The sequence below is a fragment of the Podarcis muralis genome, chromosome 5, assembly GCF_964188315.1.
Source record: "Podarcis muralis chromosome 5, rPodMur119.hap1.1, whole genome shotgun sequence".
In the NCBI taxonomy this organism is placed as follows: Eukaryota; Metazoa; Chordata; class Lepidosauria; order Squamata; family Lacertidae; genus Podarcis; species Podarcis muralis.
Genome location: NC_135659.1, coordinates 56,017,638 through 56,033,115, shown reverse-complemented (window position 1 = coordinate 56,033,115; position 15,478 = coordinate 56,017,638). Strand labels below are relative to the sequence as shown.

The 15,478-nt window shown below is 42.9% G+C and overlaps 1 protein-coding gene across 1 annotated transcript; it reads right to left on the bottom strand.

Annotated features, from left to right (window-relative positions):
* Positions 1-1,520: 1,520 nt before the first annotated feature.
* Positions 1,521-13,643, bottom strand: ETV7 (ETS variant transcription factor 7). The gene is made up of 8 exons (XM_028734012.2): positions 13,335-13,643; positions 9,606-9,729; positions 8,322-8,486; positions 7,654-7,776; positions 6,844-7,077; positions 5,906-6,048; positions 4,820-4,920; positions 1,521-4,100 (listed from the first exon to the last, which is right to left on the bottom strand). Exons 1-8 carry the CDS (start codon positions 13,338-13,340, stop codon positions 3,983-3,985), a joined length of 1,014 nt encoding a protein of 337 aa, XP_028589845.2. The 5' UTR covers positions 13,341-13,643; the 3' UTR covers positions 1,521-3,982.
* Positions 13,644-15,478: the final 1,835 nt, after the last annotated feature.

Here is a 15,478-nt window from a genome sequence, read left to right as displayed (position 1 = left end):
TGGACATGCATTGTTTTTAATATGCTATAGTTTGCATTGAGCATAAGGCTTTGAGTGCAGCTAATGGATTCCAACGAAGTTATAGGAGCAACTGGATTGCATTGTGGGCGTGCACCATCTGATTGCTGCCCCATTTTTTTCAAAATAGCGTGCTGGGAAACGGAAGTTTGTTTCCACATGAGCAAGGGGATTTGGGGTGTAGAGAGAGGAAGCATTCAAATTTTAAAGCCCACACCCGTAGCTTGGAGTGGAAAAATTCAGAAAGAGCTGCATCACATCAGTCTCAGACATGAGGCGTCAGCTTGAGGCACAAGTTGAATCAGGGTGACAAATTCCTGCTGCTCTTGTTTTATTTTCTGACCCATCAGTAGCTATTCTGATACCTATCCCTCCAAGTTTATAACACACAAATATATTAAAGTCTAGCATTGATGGATAGGATATATAAAACAGGTATGGATAACTAATACTTACAAGAGCCTAGTAGATGAATTTGTCATCTAATCATGTACTTAAACCACTGTGAAGTATAACAACTTAGGGTCTGATATATGGGTGTATATCCATTTTATAAAATATCGCTGCATGACCTCTCGTTCATGGGGTTTGCAATTTCACAAACTATAATGGAATATAGATTATGTAATAAAAAAGGTTTACAAGAGACATTTTTGGAATTCGGAGTTTGAAAGATTGTGTCCAAGAGCTTGCTTCTCTTGCAGCTTGGTGCCACACAAACTTTGTGGCTTTGCTCTGTTGGACTTCTATTTCCTTATCTTCCACCCACCCTTAACTGTTCCTGAGGGAATAATTGGCAGAAGAAATAAATGTCTGAGAAGTCATGGTTACGTCAGTAAAAATGAAAATGCAAGGTAATATCTTTTAATTGGATCAACTTATGTTTCTGAAGAGTCCACACACATTTCTGTATTATAGAGTGTGTAGCTGTGTAGAATGCCTCTAAGCTGTGGAAACAGGTCATCCGTTTTAAGGAAAACAGGTCTTCTCAATGTTGACAAGGTTTACCCCACTATGGTTTCCTGTGTGTTCCCCATCATTGTCATGTGGACAGAAGGTTTCACTTCTTAGCAGCAGCTTCAGATGCTTTGCTGCATAATAGTAGTAAATAATAGTACTTCTATAGCACCAAGTGCAGTTTGGTATGGTGTTTGAACAACACTGATTATGAAAGTGTATAAAGCAATGTACAGTATTTTTTTATTTGCTGTTAACTCTACTTCATTGTTGAGCAAGCTAGTGTAGTCCACTGAATAGTGAGCCAAACTTGGGACTATGGAGTTTTTGCTCATTAGCTCTCATAAGTCCTTGCCTTTCAGCTTCAGATTCTCATCTGTAAAACAGGAATGTTGCAACAACAACAAAATTCCCCTATGAATGGTGAATCAGCTTGCATGCCTAAAATGTGTTATTTACAAACGCAAGAAATCCTTTGATTCATGCTTCCTGTTCGTTTTATTTTATAGTGCCATCTATTTTGAAAAACAAAGTCCATATCCTCATTAGGTATCAGTGCAGCAATCTTCTTTCTGCTGCAACAGATCAAGGCTGTATTTAATTCAGATAAGAATCACTAGAATTCAAATGCAAAATGAGCTTTCATCCCTAAACCCAGCCCTGCACTTTTCAAATCCATCCAGATTCTGCTTCCCTTTTAAGCTTCATTCCCACATTCTCCTCCACCCTCCATTTAACATACCATGCAGTTCTGCTTAATAGGTATGCAGAGATCCTGCTGCAGCAATGTGAGGTTCTGCGGTTTGAGGTATTAATCCCAAAACAAGCATTAGAAGAGTAGTAGCACTGGATCTGTGGCATCTTCCAAAAGTCATACACAGGGCAGCAACATCATAAGAAATCAGCAGCTCTTTCTGGGCTCCCTTCTTCCCCAGCAATAATAATAATAATAATAACTTGCTATTTCTACACTGCCCATCTGACTGGGTTGCCCCAACCACTGTCTCACATTTCATTTATTTTGCACTGGACACAAGCCACTAATGTAACTAACAAGGGTACAGTCACTCCCACATAACCAGTGTGGAGCTAACCCCCACATAACCAGCCTTATTGGGATCCTACTGCTCCCTAGAACTTTGCAGAGACTTTGGGTCCCCCCCACCCAGTGTGGCTTGCCCTGCAGTTTGGGGTGCCACTCCCTTCACCTGAATAAATCAAAGAGAGAAGCAAGATTACATGCATGAAAGTAACGTACATTCAGATCAGTTCCTTTGGGGTGTATGTTCAGGACCCAGCTGGGCAGAATGAGCAGGAAAGCCACCCAAAGGCAAACCAAGGGAGAGTGCCTTACCAGAATTTGAAGAAAATGAAGCAATATACACTACCATCCGAGAGGAGGAGGGGCTGTAAGACCAATTGGTCCAGAGTCTAAAATAAACTAATGCCGTCACTGCTTCAGATGAGCATCTGCATCCACACTGCAGAGCTCATCTAGACCTTACTGAACTGGCTGCATGCATCTTTCGATGCAGCCATGAATGTGCATTCTCATCCAGGGCCACTAATGGCTTTGCAGGAATAGAAGCATGCAACCTAAGCCAGATCAGAGTTCAATATAGTTATTATCAGCAACTGTGAAATGAAAACCACCTAGTTTGGAAATTAAATATTTGATAGTGATAAGAGAAAAGCAGCTTTTTCTTTCGCTCTTTCTTTCAAAAAGAAAGCACTTCACAGAAAAAGAATTGCAAACAAAAGGCTCAGAGTTCGCTATTAATGTTTCTGGAAGACTGACTTGATTCTTCCTACCGTAGCACAGTAATGGAAGGATGGTGTTCTGTACTTGTGCGGCTGGGAGGAACATTGTGCTTATGCTAAAAGAGTACCTTTATTTTATCTCTCGGACTCCCCATTTGTAAAAAAGCAAACAGAAAATTAGAATAGCAATGTCAAAGCTAAAGAAGAAAACAATTTGAGAAATAATATATTGTCAAAGTCACAGTTATCTGGATTTCAATCTACATTAGCAGTTGTCAGGGTCATTATTAAATTGGCTGTCTACTCCATGGGTAGGCAAACTAAGGCCCGGGGGCTGGATCCGGCCCAATCGCCTTCTAAATCCGGCCCGCGGATAGTCCAGGAATCAGCGTGTTTTTACGTGAGTAGAATGTGTCCTTTTATTTAAAATGCACCTCTGGGTTATTTGTGGGGCATAGGAATTCGTTCATTTTTTATTTATCTTTTTCAAAATATAGTGCGGCCCCCCACAAGGTCTGAGGGAAAGTGGACCGGCCCCTGGTCTACACTGAAAACATCTAAGGGCCACTCTAGAAAGTTTGGGGAGCTGGTTTTGCAAGTTTCAGGATGTTCCACTTTAGAGAGGGCAATCGTTGCTACTCAAATGGCTTAACCAAGTATGTGAAAATATTTTAAGTCTAATGGTCCCAATCAGCTTATGTAGTGTTTGTATATTGGCCAAGCAAGTTATCTTGTTCTAGTTGCAGAGAATTGGAAGTGGAGAGAATGCTGATGAACTCAGGTTCTGTTTTGGGCTTCCCATGAGCATCTGAGATGCTGTACTAGATGGGCCACACCACCACACTTTTATAAAATGTAGAGAGAGTGTTCACACACACACACACACACACAAAATCAAAAAAATAACAGAATTATGGGGTTATGGATCTATAGATCTTAAGGCGCTGGTCTGTGAAAGAGTGGCTTACAAATCACCCAGCAACAAGATGGGCAGTGGCTATAGATATGTGATTCTGAGCACTGCCATTTTCAAACAGAAATGCTGACAGGGTTTGCTTACAGTTCAGCAGTAGATTAAAAGCTGATGGTCTGATTCTAAGGCAGCAGAGGTCCAGTGGATTAATATGAGCTGTAGGAAGCAACAGATTACACAAGCCCCGAAACATTATTTCACATCGTCCAGTCATTTAAAGCTTTTCCATTGCACAACGCAGCCTCTAAGTGCTTCTGTGGCTTGGCAAATGTGCTATGGTGAGATTTCCAGCACATCTTCTTTCCAGTCCTCTCCTTCCTGCTCTTCATTGTCCAGCTGCTCAAATTCGCTAGACTTGTCAGGTTTTCTCTCTCCAGGAGTTTTCAGGAATCTGGAATTTTAAAGAAACAAACATGCACACTTTGAGCTAATACATATTCCCATTTGTTTCTCAAGCCCACTCCCAACCCAACTCTTTAAGGTACAGTCATTGGGCCAAACAACACATTAAAGTATCCCAGGAAACGAGATTAACTTAGCCATTTTGTAGAAAAATCAGTGGTTAGGGACCAGATCCAGAACATGCTTCCAATCCAGTTTAAGGACCAACACCAGCAGTCTTCTGAAAACTGGTATGGGTCCCCAGTTTGGATTGGAAGCACACTGTAGGTCTGGGCCCCATAGCTGATTTTTTCTGTAAAATAAAAATGGCCAGAGTAAGCATGCTTGCTTGAAGTCACATGCAACTTGGTCTGCATCTCAGCATCACATAGAGGATTCCATGCTGACTAAGGGGCTCATCCTTTGGGTGAAGGTCCTTGGCTCAAACCCTGCTGTCTCAGAGTTCCTTGCCACCAAGGAAAAGTCCCATAACTGAGCAACACAAATTTTCAAAAGATTTCATACCTTTTAGCTGAGTAGATCTGCACTGTGGTGCACAACATCTCCCCGATGCAGGTGGGACACAACCAAATTGCCCCCATCCTTTTCCTCCACTAGAGAGCAGAGCACTTTCTATGCAGCAAACAATACCCACCCTGCTAACGTGCAGTTCTCTTGCAGTAATTCCCCACTGAGCTCACTTTACAGGTTGAACTCTTATTTTCTTACCGGAATAAGAGTTTCTGCCCAGGTTCCTTTTTGATGATGTTGAGTTTATAGTAATGTCTCAAAGCTCTTGACATTTTCTCATATGTCATGTTCCTGCGATTCTGTAAATTCAAAAGATTATGGGTTTTGTTCAACTGACAGTTGATTTCCTTTGACTGCAATAGGAATGGTTTAAGCTCGGTTAGCTAAAAAGCACCATAGGATCTTCCTGCAGAATCGTAGTTCGGTGGTCACTGGACTAGATGCTTGAACACTCAATTCCAAACGTAATAAATTGCAACAGGTGCTGTTTTAAACAGAGTTGAGCAACGAATGGTTCGAGCAACTTCATTTGAAAGTGTGAGTTAATAAGATTTTTTTAAAAAACAGCTGCCTTAGTGTACATCAGTAGTACATTTAGCCCAGTGATGTCTATTCCAATTGGCTGTGGCTCATCATCGTATCAGGAGCAGCTCTTTCCCATTCCTGCAACCTGAGTCCTTTTAGCAACAGTTAAAACAGATTGCATTTAGAATTTTAGTGCTCTGCGCACCAAGCTCCCTCTTGCAATCCCTCTTAGATTGTAGCTAAGAATTTAGAATAAAATAACCTGGTAAACCATGTTTACTGCTTGAACAGGACACCTGCTGAGATCTATAGACAGTGGACTTTATTTCAAGAAGAATAGTTGTTGATGGCAATGTGGAAACTCCAAGGCAGGGTAAAATAAATTTACCCACTTTTTAAATCTAAGACAATCTTCCAACTTTTCCAGTAAAAAAATTGGCCTGATCATTGTACCTAAATCAAGGGATCCCCACATGAGTAAGTACTCTAGGGGTACTTACTTGGGTATGGATCTGTCAGCTAGGAGCTCTTGCCAACCAGCAGATCTGATATCCCCATATGTCTGCTCACACAATGCACCCTAAAGGCAGCTTCAATAATAACATTTATATGGTACATTGTTTTTATTAGTCGGGTTTTTAAACCTGCAAGTATCCCTTCTGTTCAGTTGTTTCACCAGGATTAGGGACGGCCCAAACAACTTTTATTAAAATAAAAATCTGCATCTACATAATTCCACATGAGAAGCTTACTGGGTACCTTGTGATTACCCCAGAGCCTGGCTAGTCCATTGGGGTCAACAACGCGAAATATCTTGGCCTCTTTATCTTCCCATTTGATAAATGCTTCGTATCGGCTGTCACAGAGGAGCTGGTAGACGTAATCCCAAAGTAACCTGCAGTCTGTAGTATAGCAGAAAAAGAGGGTTGTGGTTCAATCAGCTGGGATGACAAAAGTTAGCATCTTTACTGAACAATTCTGTATCATCATTTAGGTGAGGGTGCATTTCCAAGCTACCACAAATAAGTGACCAATGATGTGAGGAAGAGCAGGGCTACCACGCTGCAATTTTGTGCCCGATAGCAGACCTTTCTTCCTCTCGGTGGGTGAAAAGTTCAGCATTTGCCCCTGTGCGGCCTGCAGCTAAGAGAGGAACTAAATGTTACCTCAGCAAAACACAGGTTCCCATAGCAGTGTTTGCTGAGGTAATCCAGGAGCAAAGAAAGCTTTTATAGGAGAGAAACAGCAAGCCGGTAGGATGTGTGCTTGACCTCTCCCACCAATTATCCTCTGAAAATGTCCCCTGGCTGTGTTTCGCTTTGCTTAGCCTTCCAGTTTGAGAGCCTGGCCCTGAGGAGATATTCATAGTGAGCTTGAAAACAGGGCAAGGGAAGAGGATGAAGCCTTCCCTTCCACCAGCCTATTCTTCCTTGAAAGTGCCGCCTATCCACACACCCCTCCCATATTTCCCTTTGAAAGCGCTGCCTACTCCCCATATTTCAAAATTGTCTTCTGTTTTATTTCTGTATATTTTTGTAAACCTCTTTGGGAAACATTTTGTTTGAAACACAGTCTATAATTTAAAAAAAAAAAATCAAATAAAGCGCTCTGAGTTTGTAGAAAAGGTGCCACAGAAATTACAAATATTATCTGATTTATGACAACGGAGCTAAGGAACACAGAAAATTCATGCTTACCGGCAATTTTACCACTGACTGGAGCTGGTGTCCCAGGAAACGAGCAAATAATATCTCCCCTGTAATTGATCCCCAAATTATGATCAGAGAGACTGATGGGCCCAGGGCTGTAGAAGATCTTGGTTGGAGATCTAGTCGGGTCTGCATGGCTTGGAAGACTTGTAGGGATGATCAGCCTTTCTGTCGGGTGTGAATGGCCATCAGCTGAGAGACCATCTAACTTACATCTCACGCCTGTGAGGAGATCAGGGCTTCATTCAGTATATTCTCAGTCACTTGAATACTACGAAATGAACAAAAGTAAGCCCAGGACCCAAAGCAACTATGACAGACTAACTGGCTAAAGTTCTTTTCTAGCACTATGTATCTAGCATGGACTTTGGCACCTATGGGAAGAATCCCAAAGATTATCTCAGTAGAGAAGAAAACTGAAGGAAGCAGTTTATTTTATTTGGATCCAATATCCTGGCATCGTTGCAACAGGCTATCAGTTCTGTGGTTAGAGAGCTAAGCTTTTGAACTCTTAAGAACTGGTGTTTAAGTTTTCTGGTTTTCCTCCTTCCTCCCCATCTCTTTTTCCTTTCGTGCTGTGTCCCACTGACTGAGACCTTTTTAACTGGAGCTGTCAGGGGTTGTACTTGAACCTTCACTTTGCTGATCAGGTTCTCTAAGCCTTGCCCCCCCCCTCCCACTTTTAAGGTCTAGATTCTGCCTGCTAGCATGTGAGACTCCAAGATTTGAATCCACGGCTGCTGGAGTACCAGCCAAGGGTAACTGACCAAGATGAATCCACAACTCCATAGCACTCACCTTCTGGAGCGCTCTGGGCCTGTGTGTGCTCTGCATCCCGAAGGGCAGAGTTAAAGAAAGGGCTAGAAATAAGGGCTCGCCTCTTGGTCTTAATATATTGGAGCAACTCATACAAAACATCTCCTGTGGGAAAAGAAATAGAGAAAGACCAATCCCACGTTATGCATATCCCCCCAAAAATAACATTAATGGCAGTTTCGGGGTATATGTTGTGAAAACCTAAGCACCATTTTCATAGAATCGTAGAGATGGAAGGGACCCTTGAGGGTCATCTAGTCCAACCCCCTGCAATGCAGGAATCTCAACTAAAGCATCCCTGACAGATGACCATCCAACTAAAATCCTCCAAGGAAGAAGAGTCCACATTTGGTGACTCGAAAGACATCCTAGTCGGTCAGGAATTTCCATCTTGCTTTGCGAGCCAGAAGCCCAGTTTACTGAGTACCTGAGAAACTGAGATCCACCGTTAAACTCAACCAAGTATTTGACCTACTCAAAATGGTTTTACTCCTGCCCTTGGGTGTTGTCACCTTTTGAGTGCAGAGGCTTTGCACATTATTTCCGCGCGTTCCCTTTAGTGTTGTAGCTACATCCAAGCCTTTCTAATTCTCTTTGCCTGTAAGAAATCCTTCATTTCCCTTGCGTTATTAAGGGGAAACATTTCTAACCTGAGTTAGGAGCCCGCAATCTGAAATCTTCCTTGGTGAGAATACACAGGGCTTTCCCGTTCATTTCAAACTTGCTCTCGTCTGTTTCCCTGAGTGAATATTCTTTCTCAGCCCATCTCAGCCAGTGACTCACATCATCTTTGCTCCACAGAGAGGGCTGGATTCCTGCAACCAAAGGAGACTGATGTTTAAATTAAAATAACAAGGCAATGCTCCCCTCCCCCCTGCCAACCAGCTTCTGAGATTTCCCCATGTATTTCTTATACATTTTCAAGTTTATATTCACAGCCATGTGGGCCAGGAAATTGCTTTTTAGAAAACAAAGGGTAAGGTCCTTAGGATGCTGAATTGTGCATCAATTCTGCATCCTCATAGTATAAAGTATCATATCAAAATACACAACCCTGAGCCAGGCTGGCTTCAGACATGCACTTACGGTAAATAGGCTTTCTATTTCCTGCATCTCTAAAACTGAATGAAAAGTTCATTAGAGTGTAATCTCATTTAACAATAGTTCCCCTTCTGCTTTCTCTCTCATTCACATCAGAAGACGTTCTTATGATCACTTTGCCTTAATAGGCGAAGAAGACAGATGTCGTCCATAAAGAAAAGGTGGGCTGGAAGCCACTGAATGCTGGTTCGGCCATCATTCTTGTCCAGCCACTCCTCACTCCCTGCCTCCCCAAGCTTTTACCTGCTTCAAACTGAAAAGCTGCAAAATTCCAGAAAATTTATTTTCCCCACCCCAGCAGAAGAAAAGTTGCCTTTGCACAGAAAATGTTGAGAGTGCTTTCAGACCAACCCCTCCACTCTTAAAATGTTACGTCTGTTTTCATTTACACCAGGAGTGCTTTAATAATGTGGCAGGCAGTAGGTGTGTTTGACCAGTGCATCACCTGACCCAGGTCTGCTCCATAAAAATATTCGTACATATGAGAACTGATGATCAGAAGCGAGTGTCATTGCTTATGCAGCCAAAAATGAAACTATCCATCTGCAAAAGGGAGATATCAGGAGGCTTGGGGGGAACTCAAGATTTGCAGAAGTACAAACTTCACAGGGGAAATCCTGTGTGGGGTGCCCTTCCCCCAAAAAGAAGATCACGCTCACTGGCCAATGAGTGTGGTCTGTTTGTTATGGGGGGACAGAAGAGTGGATGAGAAAAGTAATGAAATGGAGTATCCAAACAGGAGCACTTCACACTGGAAACATTTTGTTGCAGGTCTTGCTTTTAAAAAAATTGTATTGGTCACTAGTCCCTTACATCATGACCCTTCTACTCACTGAGGCAGCCTGGTAATGTGCAGATTTGTCCCTCGTAGAGTAAGGATGGAACAGATGTGGGCTGGAATTGCAGGGGCAAAGCAGATGTTGCCACAGGACCTGAAGAACCAGTTGCCACTTCACCCTTTAGAAAGGAGAAACAGACCGAAGATGTGGAGAACAAACTGGATTCCCTATGTTTGAATCATGCCCCACTGCAACATTTATATCACTCTGTGCTATACAGAAGCAAGTTGAACCTGTTCGGATGGCAGCTTGATGATGAGAGCTGTGTAGAAGGACGTTTGTTGGGTGATGGACAGGGCCATGCACTTGAGCCAGGGGTCGGCAAGGCTTACCTGCCACAGGCCGGATCACCCCCACAGAGATCATCCGTGGGCCGGGCTGGCGCAGTGCGATACCAGAAATCGCACCTGTGCATGTTTGCGGCGCCAGAAATCGCCAGAAACCATGCCTGCGCAGAAGCAATTTCCAGTGTCTGGGCATGCATAGATGCGATTTTCGGTATCTGTGCATGCGCAGATATGATTTCCGACACTGCTCGGAGAGTCTCTACGCCGCGCTGGTTTAGCGCAGCGGGTGGGGAACTGACCGAGCGGGCGGCTCAGTTCAGGGGCAGCTTGTGGGCCATTAAAACGGTCTTCGTGGGCAGCATCTGGCCCATGGGCCATACGTTGCCGACCTCTGACTTAAGCCATGTAGCTCACTGGATGATATTGCGCTACTTACTGTGTCCAAGCCTACTCCACACCCTTGATTTGTTGCACAGATAAAATGACATAACCCCACAAATACTACCTTGATCCCCTCAGAGGGAGGATGAGATAAAAATGGATAGCAGAACTTTATGAATAGCAATGGTGATTGTATTATAATCTGCTGCCATTCGATCATGATACAGTGCAGGAAAGGCTGGTGAAGAGTTACTCATATCGCATGGCACACATATTATTTTTTAACCCACTCTTTTGTGCAAATCTGCTATATATCAAAAAACTTGCATCTAAAAATAAAAATAATAAAATACTGAGTGCACAGGCAAACCAATACCTGCAGGCATGCTCAGAATGGACTCAGAATGGACTTCAAGTTTGAAGAACTCTGGAAGGGCAAGCTACTGGCATGGCTGGGAAGGACACACACTTTTTAAAGAAAACTGTTTTGTGCAAGTCTGATATATCAGAAAACTTGAATCTCAAAAGGAGACACACACAGGTAAACAAATATAGTACCTGCCCACAACAAACCTCGGATTTCCAGAACTCAAGGAGGGTGGGGAAATAGTGACTGGGGGGAGAGGACAGCAGCACACCATGCAAATACATCCCATCAAGCACTATCTACTGATGTAGATGGGAACCCTTCGACAGAAATCAACTTAAAGAGTTCATATGTGGCTGAAAGTGCACAAAACCCCATGGGGGCCAGATCAGATCTGGGGAACCCACGTGTGTATTAACACTCTGGTGTGTACACAGCCATCTTTGGCAGTAATTCACCAAATTTCAAGCACAGAAGGGATGTTTCTGTACGTGTAATTTCTAGGCAAGACTTAGATCTGAAGAAAAAATTTGTTTCTTCTCAACTAAAAAAAGAGAGAGAGAGAGAGAGAGACTACACTGCTGTCACAATCGCTATATGTCTCTTAATCCAGACATTGAAACCATAGCCCTCATCAATAATAGTCTCCATGCATAGGATACATCTGTGCAAAGTGTTTTTCATGTGGCTTTGAGCAAGGCAATTTCTTTTAGGCTATGTATAAGCCATACATTTAAAGTCCACCCCCCAAAAAACCCCAGAGAATACTAAGTACTTTATGGGGTGCTGCTTCTACTAGGGGTGAACTACAGTTCCCACGATTCAGGTGTGAGTGTTTTAAATATATGGCGTATACACACAGCTTCAGTTTTCACCTTTTGTGAAATGGGAATAATAGATACCAGGGTGGTTGTAGAGGGAAATGCAATATAAATAAATGCAAAGCACTTTGTAACTTAAGGCAATGATTCAGAAAAAATTAAGGAAGTTTAGGTCTCATTGATTTTGATGGAAGAGAGCGAAGGTTATGAGTGACTCCATCTTTGAAATAAACAGGATCTATGCTCTGGTTTCGCCAGAAGCGGCTTAGTCATGCTGGCCACATGACCTGGAAAAACTGTCTGCGACAAACATCAGCTCCCTCAGCCAGTAAAGCGAGATGAGCGCCACAACCTCAGAGTCGTTCGCGACTGGACTTAACTGTCAGGGGTCCTTTACCTTTTTTAAAAAAAAGCTAACCTGAGGCTGATATGTCAGATACTATAGCTATTTTTAAGCCATATTTTATGCTACTTAACCTATGTCTCTGTGGATTTATTAAGTCTTTACTATATCAGTATTTGAAACTTAAGTCTCAAATCCTCAAATACTTGTGTATTCTCACTGACACTAAGAAGTCTATTCTGAATAGACTGAAGTCTATGTGTCTTTAAAAACGGTCTGAACACACATAGACTGGCTTGTTAGCTGTTTTAATTAGCAAAGAGGTAGTTGTATTAATTGGTTGTTATCTTCCTCCCCCCCCAAAAAAAATCAGCAGCACCTTATTGCGTATTGTTTATACATTATTGAACAAGCTGTTGTGAACTGAAGTCTATCATCCATTTAATTAAGTGTTTAAAAAGCACAATACATTTGTTAAGTCTTGAAGGTGCCACAAGACAATCTGCTGTTATAGTTAGCCTTAACCACACTTAAGGCACTCTTTACACAAGTTTAAAAAGTGTTTCAGATTCAAACACCCAGTGAAAATAAAACTGAAAGATACCCACCCATTTTTACACTTCACTTCTAAAGTATTTTTAAAAAGATGAATAAAATAGAGAAATGTAGAGGAGGAAATTAAATAATGGTCCAAATTAATCATTCTTCAGGCATGGCAACAGCAATGATTAACCAAAACCAAACACTTCCCCCCCTTGCTGCAGAATATTAATCAGACTGTCCAGCTAATACTTTATTTCTCCATTCGTGGCCGCACATCCTCAAGAACAAGCTCCAGTTGCTCTTTGCTTTCCCCATATATGAAACTCAAATGTACAATCTTCACTGCCTAAGAATAAATGCTGGGTTTAAAAAATGTTCTCTTCCTCTTCCAGCCTAGTCACAACATTCACAAATGACATATTCCAGCCCAAAATTGTCTTTGTCACTTGGTGAAAACAATCGAAAAGCTTTAGCCTGTCAGCCAAGGGAAAAAGAAAAGAAAGTGTTTAAGTTTCAACACACATTTTTGTTTTGTTTTTTTAAGTTGATTATACCCCTCCCTGGCCCTCCAGTTTTCTCCTCCAAAATGCTTCTCCTAGAACATTAGCTTATTTCCCTTCCCTCTTGTGAAATAAACTGGGGAGGGGGGGAGGGGGGGAATTCCAGAGTTTCTCCAGCCTGAAATAAGCCAATTAACAGAAACAACTCAGAAAACTTTATGTGAGGACTTGGGGAGCTGAAACTGTCCACGAGGAACGTGGGAAGTGGGAGGGTCTCAGGTACATACAACCTGAGGCTCGGGATGCTTATGGGGACCACGTGTGCGATGAACTTGGGATGCGCGTTAAGAGAGAGAGGAGAGAAAGAAAACGGAGTTGGCGCGGGAGACTGGACGCAGAGGACTGAAAGGGGGGGAAAGGTACAGAGGGTCCGGTGAGTGCAGAGCGGGTGTCCCACGGGCTGCCAGCATCTCTTACTTACCTGCATTACAGGTGGGAAGTGGAAGGTGGAGCCGCTGCTCCGGGGGCTGGGGCGCTCGGGGTGCAAAGCAAGTCTTCTGCCCCCTGATCCTCGCCGCCCTCTCTCTCCCTCCCTCTCTCTCCCTCCCTGCTTGGCAAGCAAAGGCAGGAGATCGCGGTCTCCGATTACTGCACTACCCTTCCGGGAAACGAAAACGAAAGAAGCCGGATCCGAAGGTTGATGGAGTTCAGTCCGCAGAGCACCCACAGCCGCTTGTGCGCCGGCTGGTCCCGCCTCGTTGTGCGCAGCCAGCGGCGAGGAAGAGGGTTTCTGAAAGAAGTGCGCTTAAAGGACAAACAGGAGCGTTGCTTTCCTGGAAGGAAAAGTCCCGCGGTGCTTTCAAGGCTAACATAGCATAGCGTTCCGAGGGACGGATTAACGCTTATGCACCCCCCCCCCACAAAACAAAAACTCAGCAGAGCTTCTGCCACGATGCGGTTGTTAGTTGGAGAAGGCAGATCAATCAGTTTGACTGTGCAATGGACGAAACCTGGATAACCAGAAGTTGGGTGGCCATCGGTCTTGCATGTCTTAGTTGAGATTCCTGCATTGCAGGGGTTGGACTAGATAACTCTTGGGGTACCTTCAGGGCCGCTGTTTTTGTTGTTGTACATATGCTATATGTATGGTAAGTTATGGACCTATCATGTATCTAAAGCCATTTGCGCATGTTGCCATGCAACCAGTCCATGCAGAATGTAGGCACCCTATAGTATATATAAATGAGCAAACCAGTGATGTTTTATGGAGCAGACGGGGCCCATTACTTACATCACAGGAGCCTACACAACACAAAACACTGCTTTATGTAGGTTTTATTTTATTTGTTTTTTATCTTATATTTTGGAAATGTACATCCAGGTTTTTCCCCTTTTTTCCCCTTTAAATTTTTTTGGGGTGGCCCAAGCGAGTGGGGCCCTAAGTTATAGATTGTTTAGCTTATACAGTGGTACCTCGGGTTAAGTACTTAATTCGTTCTGGAGGTCTGTTCTTAACCTGAAACTGTTCTTAACCTGAAGCACCACTTTAGCTAATGGGGCCTTCTGCTGCCACCGTGCCGCCGGAGCACGATTTCTGTTCTTATCCTGAAGCAAAGTTCTTAACCTGAGGTACTATTTCTGGGTTAGCGGAGTCTGTAACCTGAGGTACCACTGTATGTAAATCCAGCCCTGGACTGTACCTTCCAACTTTACGATTCTATTGAAAATGGTGCCCAGGTTTTCACAACATATACCCCCAAACTGTCATGAATGTTATGGGGAGGGGGGGTATCCAAGTCTACGATTCTTTGATTCTGTGAAACCTAAAGGAGAGCGCTGTACCTACTAGGGAAGATTTAAAATGTTAATTTTAAAACTCTGGTAGGCACACAAGGCAATCTTTAACAGCCAGATTTGTGTAACTCTTAATCCATGGTTGTGACCATGGCTTAGAAGTCAGCTGTTTCCAACTCCTCAGAGTAACACTAAGAAGTTAAATATATTGAGTTCAAAGGGGCTTACTCTGAGGTAAATATGTAGGCAGCAATCTTTGCCTATTTACCTTGGAGTAAGCCCAATTTAGCTTAATAAGAGTCTGCTGGATCAAGCCAGGGGGGGTCCATCTAGTTCTCACCATGCCCAGCCAGGTACCCTTGGAAAGCCCACAAGCAGGTCCTGAGTGCGAGAGCGCTCTCCCCTCCTGCAGTTTCCATCAACTGGTGGATTAGTTACCCTTTTAATTGATTTAAGCACCCTAAAAGCACATGTAACCCAATTTGTAACACAAATTTCCCCATGGCACGAATTTCACACATTTTTCATTAGAAATAATGAATGCACAGCAATGAATTGTAGAAATAATGAATTGTAGCGATGTCTGCTGGTGATGCAACACGCGAAAAGGTACTATGATTCATATATGGTGGAATTGTTTAAACATCAAACAATTTTGGGAAATAATATATAATGAAATGAAAAAAATGTTTAGATACTCATTTAGGAAAACACCAGAAGGTTTTCTATTGGGAATAGTACCAGGAAGCCTAAAGGAAGAAGATAAGACCTATTTTATATTTATACACAACAGTAGCAGCAAGGCTATTGATTGCGAAAAACTGGAAAAGT